The 24,479-nt window shown below is 36.3% G+C and overlaps 1 protein-coding gene and 1 long non-coding RNA gene across 2 annotated transcripts in view; one reads left to right on the top strand and one right to left on the bottom strand.

The window, feature by feature from the left end:
• Positions 1-24,479, bottom strand: part of LOC306905081 (pleckstrin homology domain-containing family G member 3) — a 41,954-nt gene that overhangs the window by 13,686 nt on the left and 3,789 nt on the right. The window contains exons 2-4 of the mRNA XM_079475464.1: positions 22,894-22,960; positions 6,755-7,209; positions 2,137-2,237 (exon numbers count right to left, since the gene is read on the bottom strand). Coding sequence (XP_079331590.1) covers positions 2,137-2,237; positions 6,755-7,209; positions 22,894-22,942 — 605 coding nt within the window. The 5' untranslated portion in view covers positions 22,943-22,960. The remainder of the gene's footprint in view (positions 1-2,136; positions 2,238-6,754; positions 7,210-22,893; positions 22,961-24,479) is intronic.
• Positions 9,073-10,085, top strand: LOC306905075. Its single transcript, XR_013787692.1, has 3 exons — positions 9,073-9,186; positions 9,429-9,491; positions 9,635-10,085. It is a non-coding gene; the product is annotated as an uncharacterized lncRNA (long non-coding RNA).

Genomic DNA, 24,479 nt, shown 5'->3' with positions numbered 1-24,479 from the left:
AATGCACCTTAGGAACGTAAAGGGCTATCTCTGGTTTAGCCATACACCTGACAACAATGAGCAAACAATGTTTAAAATAATTGACGAATGACAGGTAGGGTATGTAAAGGGTCACTATATGTTCACAGGTGTTTTGAGAGATTGTACTTGTCTGCATGCCGACAGCTGGTTGGCTTTAAATAGCATAAAAAGAGATATATGAATAATATTATATTATTCACTTTTAGTCCTCAACAAAATGATAATAAAGTTCAAGAACAAAACAAAAATCATATTGTTAGGTAAGATAAGCTACTGTATACGACTGTTTCAGGGTTTCTCTCTTCTCTTTTTCTCTTTCAGCACACGATCTAACAAAGGCACTCTTGTCTAAACAGACAGGCCTTTGTACATGTCAAAATTGCGCCGTTTGAATGGATGAAATACAACACAACAAATGTGGTCAAAGCTACAAAGACAGGCTTTAAATGCATCAGGGCCATGAAATGTAACTAACTAGTGCGGTGACAGCATTAAATATAGCATTTACCGATCAATAAAGTGCCATGATTTTTTCCTGCTGTAAATAATTTTACTGTCCCGTTTTACATAAACATGCAAGGGCAAGCTAGCTTGGGAGCAAGTGTTATATTTGAACTTACAGTATATTTCCGATAAATTACAAAAATGATCGGTTTGATTTTGACTATATACAAGATGGAGTGGTAGTTGAGGAAAATATTTATTTACGTTTAAATGTATTCTTATGCATATATATTTATGCTTTATGATAAAAATCTAGTTTTTAATGTCGTAACAACAAATATTATAGAGGTTTAGGTTTTACAGAGTGAACCACACAGTTATATCCAGTTTATTTTTCAAAAGAGTTCATACAAGTATACGTTACATCCTGCTTAAATGTCCGTTTGTTGGGATTATCTCCTAAAATGTGTATTTCTGTTCTATTTGTTTTATTTACCTGTACTTTTGAGAATATATCTTTTTTTAAGTTAATTTAATTCACTAATGCAAAGATGTTACTGCTATTTAATTTCAGAACATTTTATTTTAATTTGAAAACTTCTAGTTTAATTTTAAACAACAACAATTCTAGTTGTTGTTGCTAGTTTGAACTGTATATCTCAGTTGAGAAACACAAATGTCTGCATTTTCAGTTATCTTGGTTGCTATCAAGGAAAATGCACACAAAGTTGACTCATTATACCCAGTTTATCGTATCTATTTTTACCTCAATAATTACAATGTGACATTTTCCTGAAATCGTGCAGCCATAGTATTTTCTTCATAAAACCAAAGACATGTGTTTTGAAACTGTCCCAGTTAAAGATGTCATAAACCTTTAACCAATCAACTCATTTGACCCCTGTGGACCAGCATAAATATGCAAAGATGGCGCATAGATTCGGGCTAAAATGATCTCTGCACTGCCGTGTCAGCTCTCAGTTTCACTTTCAATTTTAGCAGCGTCTGAACTGCACGAATGAGATTGAGTGGAGGCGGGGCTAATTTGCATATTCGTGTATCTGTGTACACTTAATGAAGCTGAAGTGTTGATTTACATTTAAGCTATTTTAAGATTGGAAAATAATTTTCGCAAGAAAAACTGTAAATATGTCATTTTGATGGTCAAAGATTTGTTTAATGGGATACAATTATCGACCACAAGGGGGCCTTTAAAAACCTTTTACATGTGAGAGCACTGAAATAATGTGAAAATACTGAACCGTATTTGAACTGATGCCAAAATGATGATAACATGATGTAATGAATAATCTTATCAAGAAAAATATATTGGCACCAATAAGTAGAAACAGCTTATTGAGCTGCGAATCAACTTTTATTAGAAAATGACCACATACGTGCATCACGTGGACTTTATTTATCAATAAACACATGACAGTAATAATAAATGTCATCGACTAGGAGGCCAAACAGCGGTTTTTGTGTGGTTTTCCTATATGAACTTCTGCCAAATGAACTACCATTGAAAAATAGTCGTACAGACTCTAAAATAAAACTGTAACAATTTGGAAATAACTACTGTCATCAATAACAGAAATGAAAGAAAATGTTTTAAGTAGAACCCATATAAAAAAGGGTGCCTGTGTTGGTGAATAATAACCTAATTCTTACCTGTTAAATTCATAGATGTCCTCTATGTTTCCAAAAAGTGCACACACCTGTTCTGGCCCGATGGGAAGATCTCCAGTGTCTATAATGTGAGCAAGGTAGTCCTGCAAAAAGGAAAAAAAATTGTCGAGGCAGTATAACCAACCGCTTTTGTGTTTATCGTTGGATTTCCCCCAACTATTCATAAAATCATCTTTTGTGTTTTGCAAAACAAAGATCATGCATTCGCTTAATTATGATAAACCAACGTATTGCAAAACCACATCAGTTCCGGTCAAAAATCATATGACCAAATACATAGTTGCCTGGCCAATATTATACTATTAAAGTATGCTACATCTATGAATTCTATGCCATCAATAATGCCGGTCACAGATAAAACAAAAGGGGTGCGATATGTTGTCTCAATACGAATCGGGACAAAAAGCAGATACCAGTTTCAAATCTTCATGTTATGTTACTTACATTAACTGCACTATGATAAGCACCATGAAATCTCTTATCAATTATTTACAAATGCCACATGACAAATAAAAGCAATTACATCATTACGACTGACGTTAGTCCAGCTAAAAAGCTCTTGTTTATTTTAAGCTGTGAACAGAACTAAGCCGTGGCCAGAAGTAGAGCTGACACAAGCCCTTAATGCGATTGGTCATCAAGCAGGTCTCAATGTAAAATACGCTCTTGGCAGGTGCTGAAGGCCTGAATGCCAACGGACACTTTACTCCAGCAGATGACACAGGGCTGAAAATGTGCCGACACAAACATTACAGTAATTGAGTTTAGATGCCTAGTGTCCTGATTCAAACTAAGTTCAAATAAGGTTTAAGCCTTTAGTTGAATCGCGCCGCCCGATTCATTCGCATTGCCTGCCACGAGATCGCGTCTATTTGCGTCTTAGCATTGACTTTGTATGAACCACCTAGCAACAATATTTTTGTCATTTATGTAAAGAAAAAAAAATGCTGTCTGATTAATAGAAAACCAACAAAAATGTACATGATTTTTTTTAACAGTGTCTAACTAAAGGCATAACATTTGCTTTTTAGCTTCTGTTCACACTTTAAAGTTCACATCAATCCTGCACCCCTGTTTACAGATACAAACCAAAAAATTTGGCTTTCACCCAAAAGACTAAATAGAAACATTTAGACATCAAATGAACAAAATGTCTTCATACAAATATAAAGATTTTGAAGAGCTAAACCCAGTAGAGGTTTGACTTGATGTCACAGCAGTCTCATCACTCTGTCTACACCGGGCGCGGCGCGACAAAAGACAATAGAACTCATTAGAAACCATTATAATTTTACATTTTGTCTGGTGCAACAATCCCATTAGAACAAGACGTGTGTCGTGCCGCGTTACACAAACAAAACACTTCCTTAAAGCAATAAATGCTAGCGAAGCTTCTCTGCCAGCTTGTAAGTTGTAATCACTTAAAATTGTTCGCTAAAGTTCAGTCAGAGCTTTTATAAAGAATCGATTTACCCAAACATGAAATGCCTCTCCACCTAACACATGTCGATGTCTATTTACACCACATGACTGTTCTTAATCTCACTTCAAGCTGTGACATTGTGTTGTACTTTGAGGACAGGACAAAATCCAATTGTCAAACCTGAAGTTACATAACGCTATAATCTCACTGTCTGAGATGTCTGACTGCTAACAATCTCATGGAGGCCTTCACTAGCATCTGCTGTCATTAAAATGTATCAATGTGGGATTTAGTACAGAAGAACAGACATTTATTATTAGAAGTGACATGTCTATTTTGTTGGGTTAAATCACACTCTCTCTAAATTTGGATTATTACCATGTATTTGTCATGGTTCTGCCACGTCTTGTCATGTTTTTCTAGTCTTGGGGCAGGATCATGACAGTACCACGTGTTTTGTGTGGAGAGAAACACATTATTGTCGTTAACGGTATAATGTGCTTTCTCTCCGGTCTCGTCTATGTCCCCGCCCTCACCTGTTCCCTGCTTGATTTAGTTCCTTATTTAATGCCCTTGTATTTTATGTCCTGTGCTTATTTTGTATTGCTCGCCTGTGTGTTGTGCCTTGCGAAGCCATTATACCTCGTTTCTGTTCCTGAAGTCTAGTCTAGTCAGTAAGTGTCAAGAGTAATATTAGTTTAGTCCAGTCCAGTCCAGTGTTTGGTTCCTGTCGAGTCTGCGTTCTATTATTTAGCTGTCAGTGTTATTTTTCCCCCTCGTGGGTCTTTTTTTGTGTTTGTTTAATAAAGCCTTTGTTTTTCCATCACCGCTGCCTTCTTTTGGGTTCTGTCCTTTCCAGATCGTGACAGTATTATAATACCATATATTTTGTCGTCTGTTTATTTATTCATTTAAATTTCTCTTTACTACCACTGCCTAATTGTATGTAAAGCTGCCCAGAGACAATGCAAAACTGTGAAAAAAGATATCAATTAAATAAAACTAAATTGAATATATCATACATTGATGTGTGTCTTTTTTACCTTTAATACTTAGGTATATTATAAATGGAGTTTTTTCTTACATGGGTATTTTTACACAAACATTAAACTAACAAATAAAGATTAGAACTAGGTATTAAGGATACAAACAATAAGAGTATGTTTATAAAATACAAAATAAAAATAAAAAATTGCCTTTTTGAAAAGATTCACGTACGCAAAAAAGCGTTATCAAAACGATTTGCATTTACACAGATCCAGGAAAAACTATGTCACACAGCACAAACATGCAGCATGTAGGCCGCCATTTTTGTTTGGGGAATACTCTGACATGCCTACAGACTGTGTGTGCAATTTTCGGGATTTACACGGAAACGAGAACCGCGTCATTATCAAAAACATGCACTTTGGAACCCGTTTTCAAGAGTACCGTTTTCAGTCCCCTAAAATGCCGTTTTCATGTAAAAGGACAGCCAAAACGCATCATTTCTATGCCTTTTTTAAATAAAATGGGTAAATAGACAAATAAAGATGCACCGATTGCAATTTTCCAACCAGTGGATTCCGATTTTTGCCAATTCCGGTATTCTATCCACGGACTACAATTGACCAGTACAGATATAAAATCTAATTTACTTTTCTTCAATGCATTTTTTTCATAATAATTTTTTTATTTTCATAAGACTTAATGATTGAAGAACTCTGTGGATGAAAAGAAGTAAAAATAATACATATAACTAAACAAATGCCACTTAATAGACCCGTTTCTCTTTTTTTACTCATCTCACAAAAGTCTAAAAGAGTGTTCACACCAAACGCGGTAAATCGCGCTATTCGCGTGTAGTTGGACTAACATCGCTTTATTTTCTGATATGTAAAATAAATTGTCTTTATCTTGGGTCTGTATTATTAAAAGAAGAGGGTAATTGAATTTTAGCTTTTTAGCTAAATTTTATAATGTATTTCCACTCTAAAGATGTATATGTATAATAAAAATGTTTGTGTGAGTTAGCTCTGAATCAGATAATCATATACTGTATATAGGTTGAATTGCTTATTTTGGGGATTTTAAAAACAAGTAGAAGTCGTTTTGAAAGTGAATTTGACCTAAGTTAAATGACTATAGTTTTAACGTAAGACAAGCAATCTGGTTGAACACCGAGTGTACTTTAGGAGTTTACTTTATTACAACGAGAGATGAACTACGGTGCACATTTTTGTCTGTACAGTCCATGATGCGTGTGTGCGCACGTGCAGTCAGCGGATATAGCGATTCCGCTCTCTGGCTGGTCAACCGGTGCACCTCTAAAAACAATTATTATACGCTATTATAATTCCAATGCGTTGTGTCTTATAATGTAATACCTTGTGCTGCCCCTAGAGGTTGTAAGAGTTGAGTCGGAGCTAGTAGAAGAAGTGTGGTCATTTCTAGAGTTACTACCATGTGAAACTGTTGTTGAGATGAAATAAAAGATCTATGAAGATACCGGTCGTGCTTGCTACCTTTGCACATAACACAATTTCAGAACAGGGGTATTATACAGATGCTTGAAAAATATACTTACAACAGTGCAAAGTTACAACATATTTTAAAGAATGTTGCAAACGACGCAGTTCTGGGGCAGCATTAACAACCATAGTATTTTGTCTACTATGGAAGTCTTTGGTGCCCCAGATCTGTTTGGTTACCAACATTCTTCCAAGTATACTTCTTTCGTGTTCAACCGAACAAAATCTACACAACTTGTTTAATCTTGTTTAATGACTTAGCCTTTACCCGCATTTACAGTTTACCCGATATAGCAAAACCTGCTGGTTCATGTTTGCAATCAGCACCCTTGGTGACATTTAACATGCAATAAGATCCATTGTCCTCAACTACTTCCCACTCTGTCATGTTTCCAAAGCTTCAGTAATCAGCTTTCCTTTCTAAAGATTCTTTTTTGACATTGCTCCATCACGACCGGTCTGTGACAGCTCAATGTTTGTTTGAACAAAGTGTCCGTCTAGCCCAATATGTCAGCAAATTCTGCCTGTTATCACCAACTGGTTCTTACTGCACTAGGGACACAAACAACTTCAAGTCTTCAATTTCTCAATCACAATTTGGTCTTTCTCAGCCAATATCAATTTATTATATTCTAACAATGAATTGCCAATTAACGTTATTCATTACCTCTACGATACTCCGCAGATCTCTCACGTACATACGCTCCGTCTCAATGATCTCCATGACCACACGGTCCAGATAGGTGAGTCCGGGGTTGGGTGCCATGGTTTTAGCAGCAAATGGAGAGAAAGATTGTTTAGAATTATGGATGTTGTTAATAGCGTTGCTGCTTTTTTGCCCTAAGTAGAGACTGGATTCTTGGCCAAGGTTCTGAGTGTCTGGAGTCTCACTCGGATGCCCAGCAGGCATCAACTCCAAGTCCACATTGTCCCCGATGGGTGCACCAGCGGTTGAGATGCCTGAGAGTGGAACGTCTTCCCGAGAGGAACCTGACCCAGATGAGATGGTGGACACCCCACTTATGGGTCTCTGGACATCTGGGAAGTCTGAACAATCAGACAGCGTGGCTGTGGAGGACCGGTCATTACTGCCGACAGAGGCAGTGGACAACCGAGGAGATTCTAAAGAAAAAGGAGCAAAAGAAGAGACATTCAAGAAACTGTTTGACTTGCTTATCGCATTATTATTATGTGTATTCATGAGGTGTGGTTGTATCACATCTTTAAAAATGACTGAAAAACAAATCTAGCTATTATATATAGTATTGATTTTTAGATTCTCTTTTTCTGCCCAAAGCTAAGATTATGTAAGATCATACTAGGGCCATGTGTCCTACGTCTGTTAATGTTTACACATTTACTGTACTTCTGCCCTCATTTGACTTTACAGCTGTTTTTCCATTGGAACAGCAATAAATGAGCCATCAGTTGCAAATGGTGACAACAACAGGACAGATGTTTTATGGGAGAAGGATATACAATACTATATACAATGACTATTTTGATTCTTTTGTTTAACTCGTTGAAAGTCTTAAGTAAATATAAGGCAGCTGCTCTTGCATTAATACCAGACTTATATTATATATATATATATATATATATATATGTTTATTTTATATAACTAAAAATGATATTTTATATGACATTTTATCGAATCGGACACAAATAAGGTAGAAGTACCTTTAATTTGTAAAGTTTTTAATTCAATCTATTGAAAATATGAATTAGTAGTGGGATACATATAATCATTTAAATTTTAAATATAATATGAAGTTTACGTAAAAAATGGTTAAAGCTCATATTGGTATCACTATGCAGCATCATTTTGATACCATTAAAAACAATTAGTCTGACTTACAGGAATATAAAATATTGTTAAAGACAATATAGCACACAAAATTGTAATAAAGCAAACATAATAAATGCTTTAATCAGGTCTGTCAGGTTGGTCTAATAGTAGGTATGCGGTACAGAAATCCAATAATGTAAATACTTCATAGTCTTCACTGTATAAATTAAAATGGCCAACTGTCAACAATTGTCAACTGGCCCAAGTCGAGCCCTGCTGTAATTATCTACACACCCATCTTATGACATCTCTCAAAATGTGTCGGACGCTGTTTAGGATTTATGTGTCATTTGACTGTTACGCAACATTTATTACATAATTTACGTAACATCACAGCACATGAAATTAAAAATGATTAAAAAAATGTCTTTACAGTAGTAAATACAGGATCTAAAGTATGATGTCAGGTAAGGTCTATAGACTCTCGTCTTTCCATATTACGTCAGACACAGCAGCCTATTCAAATGATCAGAAAGTATGCAAAAGCAGTACACTGAACCTTGCCTGCACACTGCTTAAAAAGAATGTCTAAGATATACACGGACACGATAAAAGCATGATTAAATCACAAAAATGATCATTCAATTGACTGCGACTGGAAGGCATATCTTTTGAAAATCTTAAGCATACAAAAATTGAGCGGTGGTCGACGGGCGCCACTGCTGACAGACGAGAGGTAAGTTAATATTAATAATACTTATTAAATGTGTGTGTGTGTATATATATATATATATGTTTGTATGCCGTGTTTCTTCATAGCAACACAAACGTACATCTCTGTCGACCGTTTTTATAATCTGCATGACTATCGACAGCACCAATTGCTTTAATAACAAACCCATTTCAAACTTAGAAAAAAATAATCGTTTGGGTCGCCCCTTCGCTTTGTTTTTCTATTTCAGAACTTGTAGGTAAATCACAAACTTTTGAGGAAATCATAGATTTTAATCCCTTAAATCATTAGATATTTGTCGGCGCACTTGAGTTTTAGGACCCAGCAGAACCATCAGGCCTCTCAAGCGCTGCGGCACCACTCAGTCAAAAGGCGAGTGTGTTTATTTTATTTGGTTACATTTATAACTTTAATCATAGTTTTAAAACAAATAGCAGCTATTTTGGGCTTTCATTGACCAAAACAATTCAAAGTCTCATTTTCAGGCTTGCAGCAATGGCCTTCATCATTTTGACAGATTATATGCAAAGGAATCTTCAGAAGTGGGAGCCTGAAGCCTTAACTGACAAATTTGCAGGTAAGAAATAATGTCTGAAAACTTCCTCTTAGTACAGTCATGTGAAAAAAGACCTAAAATTTTATTTTTGACATTTAAACAAGTATGTAATGAAACGTGTAGATAACAAATTTATATGAAATTAACACTGTGTACTTATTTTCACAATTAAAGTCAAAAGGAAAAGTTTGACCCTACATGTCATCAAGCTAAGATGTAAATGTATATGTAGTTGTATAATGATTTATGACCGTTCTTGTCAGCATTTAAGACCCATGTTCGGGGATCTTCGGTCCGGATCTTCTGACTCCCGGCCAAGACGGCAGGTATGGAAATGACCCAGCACCCGAAATAATATCAAAACACTTCAACACAGCCTCCATTTGCACTATTTGGTTCTATTCTCATTTGTTTCGTGTTATATCATATGCCATGTTATGTGTGTTTATGATGCGCTACTGATGTACAGTGAAGATTCTCATCGGTGGACTGTCACAAGCCACGACTCAAAACATCAGACTCATCCACGCGTGTGAGCAGTGCCGAATCACAACTCACGTAAAGAAAATATCTCCGCACATCACCTGCACTAGCAAATACAAACTGAGATGGCGACAAAGAGGCCAATCCTATGAGGTGCCGCTTTAAGTCTTCGTTATTGTGGGAAGCATGATGCTGGAGGAAGACCATGTCTAAGCAGTTGATACGTGATGCTTATTTACATTTTGGAGTATGCCAAGCCTGGTGGTGCTGCTGTTTGGTAGCTTTTGCTTAGGTAGTATAAGCTAGACTCGCCTCTGTTCTGTTTATTTATTGATTTGATTCTTGTAAATTCTTGTAACGTTATGATAAATGGAAGTACATTAATAAAACAACTGCAACCTAAACTTATTGTATAGGAAATAAAGAATTATAAAGGTATTTCTATGTCGTGCATTATTTGTTTACACTGCAATAAATTCATAATAAATATGATGAAAATAATAAATAACAAAAATGACCCATCAAATGGGTTGGGTTAAACGTGTAACCATAGATAACAGTAAAATATGACACTTAAAACATAAGATCAGATATATAAACACACAGGGACTAGGGCTGGGCGATAAATCGATTTTATCGATTAACTCGAATTTGACGTTTAGGGGGCGATTTGCAAAAATACTTGTCTGTCCCTGCTACAAGTGCCCCATCAGATAGGCTTTTCAGTGTGGGAGAGGGCATTGTTACATGTAAGCGGGCATGTCTCTAGCCAGGGGTGGTAGACAGGCTTGTCTTCCTGGCTAAAAATGTGTACATGAAGAATGTTGAAACTAAAGTAATGGATGCAGATGTTTCATTTTGTTTACAATTTCAGGGATTCAGGAAAACTGTTGAAAGTTTTGTTTGCACTTTATGAATACCACTACTGTATGTATGTTTGTAATATATCTAATTTTGTCATTTTTGCTAAATTAATTTGACCAAAAAGGGAAACACAGTTAAATTATTTATTTATATTTTAAGTTATTTTGAAGGTGCATTGTGTCACTGTAAGTTTGAGGTTATTAGAAAACTGATAAGCTACATATTCACTGTTTACAATGGCAGGGCCTGCCATCTCGTTTACAAGCATGTTTTAAGGCTTGTTTCCTGTTACACTTATGCCCCAATGGTAAATTTAGATTAAACTGCATGAAGGAAAATCAGAACAAAATAAAGAGTACATTTGTTTTGAGCAATTTCTTTGTCAGTTGTAGTTTGTTTTAAAATAGAAAAAGAAATCGATTAAAATAGAAAATCGGAGATTTTTTTAAGCCATATCGCCCAGCCCTAACAGGGACAGTAGGTGGCGGTATGTCCTCTTGACACAAGCCAGCATGCCTTCCATAAAAGAAGAATGCGTTCAGTATCAGCAAGCGTTTAGTGTGTCTGTGTTGAGTTTGGCTGCCTAGCTGTGCGTGCAACCAGTTTACGTAATCGAAAAAGAGCATGGCGGCCTTCTTAGGTTAAAATGAGTGTTACATTTAGGTTTTTCTTAAGAATTGAAAATATTTGATGTGTTTCTAACGACAAATGCTAGTAATGTAATGGGGCATTCAGTCAGTACACGACAGTCGCGTTTGTCCAGTAGATTTTCAATGGGAAACATGTGGTAAGTGGCAAGAAGCAGGCAGTTTCATTAGTGGAGCGGTGGCGGCGCGCAAGTGGTGCTCGAGCACCCAAAATACTGCCGCTTCCAAGGGGACGGTTCTTTGCGGTACACGACGCTGAAGATAAAAAAAAGATTTCCTCTTCTTGTGAGCGGCAGCCGCGTTGGATTAAACTAATCAATGAACAGATGACCCAGCCAATCATAGAACATTTTATTCATCTTGTAGATTCTTTGCATCAGCATGTGCAATTGATGACGCTCCACAGGAAAATCGATTTAAGCAACGTTAGTTGGGCCAAATGAAAAATGTTTATTCAATAATTGAAAACAGTAAGTGAAATTAAACCAATAATGACGAAACGCAGACTATGTATGTCGCACATGCTGCGAAAAAATCTGTCTTTTAGTTTATTTAGCAGCGAGTCCATATGTAGAGCCCTGTGATTTCTGCGATGTGGAAACAGGAAAGGAATAGTGGAGGTACAATCCGTCTTTTTAAATATCACCTGCTTGTTTCGCGTGAATGTAAATGAGCAGCACAGTTTAACGCATTATTATACATTTGTGACGCTCTGTTGTGAACATGAACACACATGAACTCCATCTCCAGAGCTGATCAGAGAGTTTATTTTATAAGCATTTCCCTGTTAGAGAAAATATATCGACCACCAACCACACACTCTTTGCAATGACCCCTCAAAATAAAAGTCTGGTAAACTTGAACCTCCAGATTAAAAACACTGTACTCAAATATTTACTATAGGAAATTGTAGTATTCTAGCAGTAAATTGATCAACTATAAACAGTATACTTACATATATTTACTAAACTAAAATTATATATATACACTGATATTGTGAAAAACACCATTCTATCTGCAAAAGGAGGAATTTTACTGCACCTTACCATTGTATAAAAATATAATAGTATAATATAATACTTCAGAATATGGACGAATATATAATTATAGTATAGTAAAAGAATGGAAAACACAGAACTTAAAACGGAAAAACGGGACTGGGGAAAACTATAAATTAAAAGGCCCTAATTTACCCAACTGTAACATTAATGTCCTTTGTCCGTTTTTTTGATTAACTACACATACATATCTTTAATTTAATGTACAGCTGCTGTGTCCCATCTACCATTCTGCCTTTAAAAGCATAGGTAAAAAGCAGAATAGATGGAGGAAACTCATTTTCTTCCTCTTTTCCGTTGGTGCATTTTACAAGTAAACACTTTCAAATGCTCTGGCGTCTTTTGCCAGCCCACCCCATTTGCACTGGACTTTAAACTCTATGGTGGTCAATGATAACATGCTTTCAAAAAGATACGCCAATGAGGTTTGAAACCACAAATAAACAATGCCAAAAAACAACATAATCATCCCAAGATATTAATACAAATATTATATGCAAACAGAACCAAGAATGTAAGTAACGGCAGTACCCATTAAATTCAATTGCATGGACACAACATTAATGGAACTCAATGGGTACCGCCGTTGGGTTAGCTTTAGCAATGCTTGAAACATAAAAGCAAGTTCACAAAACATTACAGCAGAATGAATTAAAGTGGTTTTCCTGGACAACATCTGAATTATAAGGAACCACACATGGTTGAGGTTTTCCCACAGCCACCCCTATACCAGTTGCTCGCTAACACATTGGTTCGGTTTTCCAAATGACCAGTCTCCGCTATAAACAGCAGTAGGTTTCAATATTATGAGTTCCAGACCATTGGCATCCCTGGCTGGTGATGCAGCTCTAAGAATTTTTGCTTCAGATTTCGAGGAACGACTTTATGACAGTACATTTCAAAAGCCTTGGTAGAAACTACATTGTTGATAACAATTCATCCTTCCAAATGACTCCCCCCCCCCCCCCCCCTAGATAAGAGAAGAGTGTCTCTGGACTCACCAAACCATCTCGATAACCTGCGATTAAGACTCGTAAACCGGCTTCTCTCCTCCCAAATACTCCTAAAGGTGACGACCTCCTCATTGGGCTCAAGAACAACCCATGAGCTTTCCTTGTTCTGGCCCCGAAAACTCATTGCTTAATTGTAGCTTAAAGGAGCTCTAGGTCATCAGTTTTCCCTCTGTTTTTGTCATCATCTATGCTGTTTTTACCCCTCAAAGGTGTCCAACAAAGCTCTAGTACCGGCTTTTCCTGGGACCGAAAGTCAAGTGAGCTGGCATTGATTTCTGTTATACACGCCTTCACGTGAACAAACTGAGCATGCCTCCATTCTTAAGGAGGGAGGGACTGTTGCTTGTGTTTGGCTGTACTCATAAAAGAGTTGAGAAATCGAGAAAGTCATTTGTAGCTCAGTAAGACAGAAGGAATGTTAAGGGAGCAGTACGTAACCGGTCTTGGTATCTCCCTTAATATTACATTTGTCAAGGAAAGGATAGGCAGATGGACTAAAAAAATACAGCGTGCTGACATGAACATGTAACCTCTGCATTTTCATACTGGACAGGGGTTTGACATTGATATCTGTTAAAAAAATGTTTAATGTAACATATACACAAAGCCTAATATTAAATAACAGTCAACCTCCAATAGTGCGCTCCTAGTTTTCTCCATGTAGGACACATACTGTAATGTTCGCCTGTTCAGAGTTAAAAGCAAGCTTTCTATATACTAACCTTTTCCTGTGGCCAATGGGTTAACAGAGAAACGTCATTGGTGACCTATAACAGACTTTGAACTGTCTAGCTGCCCCTAGGAGCACAAATGGCATGTGGACCACGTGTAGGTGGTTAGAAGGTCACTGCCATCCCGCTAAGACCTGATTTTGCCCCGTTCTGTTCATTCATCACGGTCTATATGAGTGAAGTCAAACGTTTTAAATTAAAATAAAAACAAAAGAATATAAATAATTTTAAGATTCTCATATTTATATCAATGAACTATAGGGTATTCCCAGTACAGGTGCCAAGGCTCTGGAATATTTTACACTTCAAATCCTCCTCCACAATATCCATAATGAAATCTTTCTTCTTATGTTCATCCATGATCCAAGTTATGACCCATGAAAAAAATTGTTTTAATATCGTCCAATGTCCTTGGCGTCCAGACAGCATCTGCACCATTGTTATTTGTATTGTACAGTTCAACATTTTAGGGCATTTGTTGGTATCTAAATATAACAATTTGATGGAGAATAAAACAACATTTAAAAACAAGTATAGTACAAGTACAGATGGCTTCATGACAATTATCAGAGACAGACATGCTATATCACAAAGAACGAAGGAATCTGACTGAACCCTAACCGTACACATTTACATCCTTTTATCAAAAGCTCTTACAGAGTAGCTAATAACATGTGACGCAAAATCAGTTTAAATTATGACGAATGTGAATGTTTCAGATGCTAACCAGAGTCCCTCTTGCTTTAAATATAAAACTTTTGTAATATCATTTGCAAATATCACCTTCTATCATATCGAAATTACTGTAATACTAATGGTACAGAAATAAGAAATAAAAACATTGGTTGTGTAATCCAGTATCTTTTGTTTATAAGGGAAAGAAATATGGGGACAAAACATTACGAAGGCAAAGTGGTTTTTAAAGTGCAGTAAGGATTACGGTTCTCATCATGGATATGATAACGGGATTATGCTATCATTTCTATGACCTCTTAGAGCTGACCAACCAGCTGTTCCTAAAAGATAAACCTATTTAGATCGCAGGTCATTTACCAACTGTGTGCAAACACATCACAGTAAATTATGCACACTTAGGTGAAAACAGAACAATACACACAGATAAAGTATACGCATAGGGCAGTGCTTCTCAACAGGGGGGCCCAGCTGACTTCTAAGGGGGACATGAAGATTACTAAAATGAAAAAAAATGAGCATTGAAATACATAAAAAAAACTACAAACCAATATATTTCTTATTATTTGGCCAAAATTTAATGACAAGCTATAAAAAATTTAATTTGGTAGAAATATTTGTTTTTGTGAGTTGAAAAGGGGCCATTGAATAGGGGGTCTAAATCTTCGAGAACCCATGGCATCGGGGCAAGGTTTTACCTTCAAAAATACAGCCACAGAAAAAATTAAGAAACCATTCCAAATTTCCATTTAATCAGCATTTGGGAAGTTAATGTGACAGCAGAAGAAAAAACGGTCATTAATAATTGGTCTGGACAAGAAATGGACACTTTCCTTGATCTAGGCATATTGGACATATGTTTTTTAAGCCTGCTTTAATTTTGAATTTGTTCAGCACTTTAACAATACACATTGCTTAAAACCAACATTTCAGAACATCATGTTCAAATGTCTTTAATGCACTTCTTCATTTGCAAGGCTGAGCTGTCCAAAGACTATTGCGCATGAATTTATGTACATCTTATACAGAGTCATCCTTTCTTGGTACTTAAAAGGGATAGTTCAACCATGCCCAGACCTGTCAAAAGCAGTGATAATAGAGCTGGACAAAGGACGTGGCGACTTAGATTATTAATGATAATCTTAAATCAAATGTTTTTTTTATTTTGCCTTGTTGTGCAAGCACTGTCGAGTTTGTGCAGAGGCTGCAGCTTTTGCCAGAGGGGAACTGGAATCCCCTGGTTAGGCCTGTTTTCCCTTTGAGGTTTTTTTCTCCTCCAATGGAGTTTTGGGTTCCTCTCCACCGTTTGCATACTGTTTTGCAATGTTTGCCTGGCTGTGGGGGGGCTGCTAGAATTTTAAAGACTTATTTTATCACTGCATATAGGAATTTATAGTCTGTCTGATATTTGACCTGTGTTTTGACTTGCATAACCTTATATGTTTTGCTTATAGTCAATGTTTTCTTGTACAGCTGTTTTGTAACAATGAAAACCATAAAAAGCGTAATATAAATAAAGTTAACAAAGATATTTGGAAGAATGTTTGTAAGGAAACAATTCTGGGACACTGTTGACTTCCATAGTAGGAGAAATGTACTAGGGTAGTCATTGGTGCCCCTGAACTGATTGATATTCCACATTCTTCAAAACATCTTCTTTAATGTTCCACCTAAACAAAGATATGTATACAGGTTTGGAACAACCTAAGAGTGAGTAAATGATGAATTAATACATCGATTAAACAGTCTTACTAAGTAATTAGATCAAGTATTTGACGTGTGATCAATTCAGTTTTTAAAAGATGAGCACATTTTTGGATGGCTATAGGCGATGCATTTTCTGGATGTTAGAATATTTCTTTTCACAAATATTGGGGCAAATGAAAACACATTATTTTCAGCTTGTCTGTGATGTGGAGCACTGCCAAAGTACAGAAATACTTCAAATTCCTGGGCAGTGAATGGAAGTCATGGTAGAGCAGATGTCGACAGTGAAATAACATAGATAGTTGCAGCTTCAGAATAATGTGTATTGTGTATGTGATAAAAGTTTTGAATCATTATATAAGAATTAAGCTTGAGAGAAGAAAAACACATTTTTACCAAAAGGTTTTACCGTACAGATGGCTCAGTTGTCAATATTGGATGGTTTAAATACCCACATGATGTCTCTTTTTTGTTTGTTATGTAGCATATTTTTCCATAGTCATGTAAGTCTCAAACGGAACTGTCACTAAAATAACTCTTATGTGGTCTATGAAGAGCCATCCTTTCTCCATGTGTTAGGTATTATTGCATCTGGTTTGTACATTTTAATTCACAGAAATCCTACAAAGTGTGATGTCTCTCAAAAAACGTGTCCTTTTTTGTCACATCCATAACACATACATTTTCCCCCTCTTTTAAAACTGAAAACTCCTGCGTAGACTGAATGTTTTCTGATGTTTGGACTCGTTCATCAGGAGTATTTATATTTAAAATTTTGACTCCAAATAATCCATTATGCTGGAATTGCCCATAAACTGACATCTTTACTAATCTGACCCAATGAATGTAAAATGAGTTTGACAGCCTTGCTCTAATGCGACAAGCTACACGTCTTAAGGCTGGCATTTGCAGGTAACAGCAGCTAAGCAACCTAAAAATAGAATAAAAGCACACATATAAAATGAGCTTGTTTTTAAACTATCAGACGCAACAGAAGTCGTCCTCATCCTGTCATTTGCCATTGTCTAGAATTGACAATTGGTGACATGGTTACATTTTTGCTATGCATCAGAAGAGCACACAGTAATCTTGCTAAAGCAATTCATTGTTGCCTAGAAAGGACAGAAACGGCTTTGTTTCCAAGGCAGAACATTAGTGGCTGATCAACAGGCCTGAATTGATCTAAATGAAAACAGCATCTTATACATGAAAGGTTTTGCGAAACATTTTAAAAACAAACTGCAAGTTTGATTGACAGGTTTCTGTAAAAGGCATTTAAACCGCAAATGTAAAGGGTATAGCAATTTAATTTTTTTAAGGCCAGAGGACGTGAAATAGCATGTGGGAAATTGCTATTGTGGTTAAAATATGGCAGATTTGTAACTGATAAGACTTTTCCATTCAAAAAAGCAAACATTTGTGTTAATGGAAATGCAACAAGCACTTGAATTAGAGATGCACCCATATTTTGGCCAATAATTGGTATTGGTCGATAAAAGCCAACAAGAGGATAGTTTAAAAACACTCTATGATCAGGGTCAATATATTCTGGGAATCAAAAGAGGAAAATCCAATGAATGTGTGCTCTGTATTAAGAAAATGTTACAAAACATCACTCGCTTGATGTTCAATATTAATAGTTATTATATAAATTAACAACCAGAAAGTAAAAATGTAATCTTCAGAATCGGTATCGGTAGATATTAATAAATGCATAACAAAAAATTGTGTGTGGACAATGGACATCCAATTTGATGGTATCGCAATAGCAAAACTGTCTCAATATTATCTTGGTCACATGACTGTATGAAATGATAGGACTTCCGGGCCTTTAATATAGAGAATGTTAAACAATATAATAGATATTACCTCTGTCAAGGTCCAGCTGGTGTGGGTTTATTTTTTATTTTAAAAGAGGAAGTCATTTGACCTATCTCATACTATACCTCATACCTCAAAGAAACAGTTATGATAGAGGATAAAGAAAAGAGGACAGGATATGACATGGTTAATTTGTACGTTATTGCAATGTTCAATAATTGTTTATTATGTGGCCCTTTTTTCCAAGTCTTCTTAAATATAAAAATAAATACATTACACAGAGCTATTATCGTACCTTGAGATTATGATACAGGTGGAAGATTCCAACCTGACTAAAACCCAAAATAAGCCAAAAACAAATATGTTCACGCACCTTCATGTGAAGTTTTTGCCTTTCAAATTAAAGATTTCCAAGACTCCAAGGTACACACTGGACAATGAAAATCCTTCTGAAGAAATCTAAGCAAGTCTACGGACAAGCACCCTCTCCTGCCATACGGCTGACAAATCAAATGGCTTGAAGTAAAAATGTACGTAGATGTCCAGCAGAATCTATTCAATCAGTTCAAGTTTATCGCCGGCGTAGCCGCTGTCACGCCCCCTATCAAAACAACACATCACTCACGGCTCAGCTGTGCAGAAGTGACAACACGGCCCTATGGCACGCTCACACTGTCAACACAAAGCATGACAACAGCCCAGAGGGACAACTCCCTATTCACCTGAGATCTCATTAACAATGTAATATGCTAACATAACGCTATGAAAACTGTACTGTTGCATAACACACGTCGTGTGTTTATGTGTTTCGTTACAAGAGCCTCTCAGATCAAATCCTGGTACCACCAACCGGAAGTGACATAAATGTCAAAGTTTTAAACTGGACAAAATTTGGATCGATCATGTGACGTGGAGCATAAAAATATAAATGTGCCACATTCAATAACGTAATGTCCCTGACGGGATTTTTGCAATAGATTTGTCTCCAAACCAAACATTAAGATTGGCTAAGTTAAACTGCTGTAAAATATTTGCTGTCATGTTCTGTGTTTTTGTGAACCCCTTTCAAAAACAAAGTACAGACAGGGGAACCGCTTCACACTCCCATGTGCGGGTTTACGGTAACCAATGGTGACAGCGGGTAAATTCTCTCCATTCACCTGCAGCTAATCTAACTTGTTAATCCATTTACCTGCTTTAGAAACAGCTTGGGGTCGGTCAACCAGACCAGCAGGTCTCACACAACATAAGATACATATCTACTGTCATTTTTGCAGTATGACACATCGTTTTAAATGTTACACAAATATTCTATAAATGTATAATTTAAGATCATAATTGTGTAAAGCTTCTTTTTTAACAATGCACATAGTGACACTGCAGGACTAAAGGAAAAAAATCTGGAAATCCCAAGAAAATATCACATTCCATCTACCGGTGAACACAGAAACCTACAGTAGTTACATGGCAAATCAAATGTCAACACAAACGGCTCAGGACAAATAATGTTACTGGCTCTGACACCCTATTCGGTCATTTCAAGCACATGAATAGAAGGAAATGATGTCATTTTGGTGCTTTAATGAATGGTTTCATAGTGGGCAATACAGCTCGCGATGCGATCTAAAGATTTTTCATGTTTAAAAAAAAAAAGATAAGTTTAGACAAATTAGAAATGAACAACTGCACATTTCTTTGTGAAATATAAATATATTTAGTGTTAAATAAAATAAAAAGTTTTTTTAATAAAAACTAATTAAGACTTTGTCTTTGCATTTCAAGTTAGGATTTTTGCACGTTTTTTAAAAGAAATATCAGCATATTAACGTTTACCAAGTTTGTATTAAACACATTGGCCTCTGCTGTTCAAAACATGTTTTGCGATTCATCTAACATCTCAACCTACCTGAATCGGCCCATATTATAAAATCATCGATTTTCAACCGGCTCACAGTGAATCGTTACATCCCTTTATCATTAGGTGTAGCTGGTAAAGATCCTAAATGAATTGAATTTTGAACCCCTTGATCTTGTGCTAATAAAACCCTTTGTGTTTTAATTCAATACTTTGTAGGCACATTTGTTCAATGCTCAGGCAAATAATCTTAACCATACACATGTGTTTTACATAAATAAACAGATACCAAATGTCGTAAGCTCCATGAAACATGAACAACCAGGCTTAGAGGAGCAGATTTTCAACTTCAGTCATCATTAAATAGTAATGTCTTTATAAAGATAAAGAGCGCAATTTTTGCTGCACTAGTGCAAGCCATTAAGTGAGCTTTTACCATTAATTGCAATTTATATATTTGAGCATATAGACAGGGCATTGGGCATTACAAAATAGACTCGACCAATGGGGTGAGTTTAGGGTTTGATTATCTGTTTGTCTTACAAATGGAAGAAAAAGGGAGTGTTGAAAACTAGTTTGGAAACACAGAATTAATCTGGCCTGTGATCTGCCAAGAACCAGTGTTGGCAAGTGCTTCAGTTTTTCCCTGTGTGCGGTTTTCTGGATAACCTTGAATGGCCCTTTGGTTGAATTGCCTTTACGCAGATCTGGCAACCTTCCCTGCTAAACTGATGTAAACGTCTGCGCTACAGCACAGCAGAGAGCACTCCAAAAAGGCAAATAAGAAAATAAAAGATGAAACTTTATTAAAACACTTGTTATAGCATGGTGTGATCATCTTGGGTTCACCGTATAGATAATAGTAACTTGTGTAAGCCCACCGCTTTGTTTAGTCACAGAAGACATTGTTAAGATGGCAAAAGATCGGCATAACGGCTTAATGGTACAAATAGGCATCAAAAACACCTTGAGCTACATGGGAGTATAGTTTGTATGTGGATAAAATTTTGGGGTGAACAATTCCTTTAAATTTATACCAGGCAAAAAGGACACAATGTATTTGCAGGAATATTGCCAGAAAGAAAGGATCCTCCTTGTTTTTTTATTATGTATTGATAGAGCTACTGTGTCCTGTATTTGATACTATTAACAGTCAAGTTTAAAGTGTACCACTGAACATCCAGTGTCAAACCAAACAAATGAAAAGTGGTTATACAGGTTACCTAACAGATACCCCTCTTGTATTCAGAACAAATCACGACGGCACATCACTGTCATAGTTTCCTTATCAACTGAACTGGAAAAAAGTGACCCCCCATTTATTTTTTCTGGGTCAAATTCTTCTTGTTCAAAAACATTCGTAATCCTTTTGACACGAATACTGTTCCTTTTGGCAGCAAGAAGGCAGATTCAACATAGCTCAAATGCCTTGAAAATCCTTTGGATTTTTTTAACTAGAAAAAACAAATTTCAACATGAAGATTCCAAAATTCCTGCATACGTGCGTATTACAAGTGTCACTTTTATGTTCATGAAAGTGTTGTGGAATTTGAAGCGGAGAAAAGATGGAAAGCCACATGTTTGCAAATATTGGGAATATAACAAATAGGTTAGGATGGTTGAATAATCCGTCCAAGTCGTCCAACAACCAACCTAGTGGATGAGTCAACTATTCAGTTTATCTAGATCGGTAGTTCTCTACCCCCGGAACGTCATTGCGTTTGAATGGTTGGCTGCCAAATCTTTCAATGGTTTTACAGGGGGCATGACCCTAAAAAGGTTGAGATTGAGAACCACTGATCTAGAAGTTTTTCTTGCATTAATAAGTAAGCGCACATGTGATCAGCAAGTCAATTAATTTGGGTAATTCTGTATCAAACCACTTGATTTATTGAAACCAGACATATTCATAATAATATGTGCCTACAGAACTTGTTTTTCTATGTTAAAGCCCTTTTCACAAAATGCCACATTTGTTGTCCCAAATTCTGGTCTGTAATTGCAAAAACTCATAAACATGGCCAACTAAAGAACAAAGAGGATGCTCTGGAAAATACTTTCCAATGACAATTTCATACTGAGTTTTGAGCCAAAATAAACTTCTTTTGAACGCAGGCCATCAATCAAACCTAACAACATTCCCGTTAACTTATTTTCACATAAATAAAAATCAAAATATTCAGAAACATACTGTGACTCAAAATTCTACCGATAGAGAGTGATATCTACAGATATCAAAAGTTAAATAACATTAACTCAATTCTTAAGGTTAAATAACTATTATTTCTTGACTTTCTGAATGTTATTATTCATAAAACGACTATTAATATTGAACATCAAACTACAAATGTTTTAAAACAATGGCCGAAAGTGTGAAAAACCGCTGCCGATTATCGGCCGATATATTGGTGCATCTCTAATTAAACTCATAGCAAAATTTATGGTAATGCTAAATTTGATATACTGTAGCAAGCACAAACACTCGCTGCATCCGAAATCGCATATAAGTACCTACCTATCAGCCATTAAAAATTATATAGTATGAAAAGTATGAATACATTTATATATAATATTTATTTTTAATTGATTTGCTTTTGAAATTCAACCGTTGCTCAGCCTCCCGTTGCATCATGGGATAGAGAAGTCTCCATCTGATCTACACTCACGAACCTCGGCAGAAGTAGTAGACCATCCGGGTATATCTCGTCTACTGTTTATTTGCATACTGAGGTTTCGGACATACTATTCATGACTCATACTCATTTTCGCCTACTATGTAGTGAGGAAGTAGGCGATTTCAGACACAGCGATATCAATATACGAGTGAATATACTCCAAGGAGACGTTGTGTCTTACCTTCACCCATCGAAACGTCATGGGTCGGGGTGTGGGATTTCTCTGGCATGACACAATGGCCTCACTCCTGAGAATCAGAAAAAGATTAAATGAATCTGAGCCTCATCATGTAAAATCTGCCATATAACTGTCTATTTTCAGTTTCCTATGAAGCATTATTTTTATTTGGGCCCAGAGATTGCAAGCACACACAAATGTATTTTAGAACTGAATGACACACGGACTTTCCAGGACTAACTAATAGATATTGTTTGCCTGTCGATCTTATTGAGGTTTAAAATCAACATACAGCATTTAAGTCTTTCAAAATCCAAATCACTATAGTTTTGTCTTACTAGGTTTTTATAAATGCTTATAATGATAACAGAAAGAGAAAAGTGCTGGACAGAGCAATATTCAAGCATAAATGCATCAACACAGAGCAAACCTTACCAACCCTGTGACGGACCTATGAAAACAGATCCATTTCCTTTGCTTCAGGACAGACCATAAAACAAAGGGATCATTAGGAGCCCACACCCAGCCAGTGTTTCCTTAGAAACAAATGATCCTGCCAACCAGTACTGCCCATCATTCATCCTTTTGTGCAGTGCTTTGTTTGACCTATAGACAGAAGTGATGGAAAATAGAAATTCTGCATGCTGGGTGTAATTCATAAATTTTACTTAACACATAGTGTGTTGGTGACTATGCTTTTACACAAGTCCACACATTTGAACTCCTCATTTGCAAGTGTGCCAACCTAAGCGTTAAAGTCTATTTGGTCTAGGATATATTTGGGTATTTCATTGCCTCAAGTTTTCCACTTAAGTACAATAAACGCTTTAAACTACCATAAACAGAGTCTCCATTTCGTTTTCACCACCCCATCATCGGAGTCAGACAATGGGGGTCAAAAGCTTCCATCCTGATCATCTGCCACCTATAAAATCCAGGCTATGAAAATATCATCATACCATTACAATACTACTATCAAATCTGAAGATTACTCTGTTTCTTATATCCTTGGATTATATTCGGCATTCAACACTTTGGTCCCCATGAAATAAAAATTCTGTCAATAATTTACTTGCATTCATGTATTTCTAGCAGCACATCATTTTCTTTCTACATCGATACAGCAAACTATTGCACATTTTTTTAATTGTGTATCGATAGTCCATTTTTTAAAATCACGTTTAGCATCATACAGTCCATACAGCTGATGCGTTTAGAACATGTATGAAACGTGCATTCGACCCATCTTTCTCACAAGTGCTACCCCACTCATGGGTCGTGACCCACCGTTTGTGAAACTCTGACATCCAAATTCATTTAAAAATTGAGTTTTCTTTAACAGGTTAAAAACGCTCATCGTCTACTCTCGCGTTTAAAGTGCTGCCTATCCGCACTGAAATATCCTGAAAAGGCTTATATCCATGTACTGTGCACGAGAACAACATAAGACACTTCAACCTGTATCATTTCTGTCAGGGGATAATTTTCCGTTTGACTTATTATTTTGCCAAAAATAGTCTTTTTTTTAAATGGACGGACAATAAGGTAGGGATGTGGTGGCATAAGACTATAAAGGTGCATTTATATAG

This window comes from Barbatula barbatula (assembly GCF_947034865.1).
Source record: "Barbatula barbatula genome assembly, chromosome: 15".
Lineage (NCBI taxonomy): Eukaryota > Metazoa > Chordata > Actinopteri > Cypriniformes > Nemacheilidae > Barbatula > Barbatula barbatula.
The sequence above is the reverse complement of the archived record's forward strand: the minus strand, read 5'-3'. Positions and strand labels throughout refer to the sequence as shown.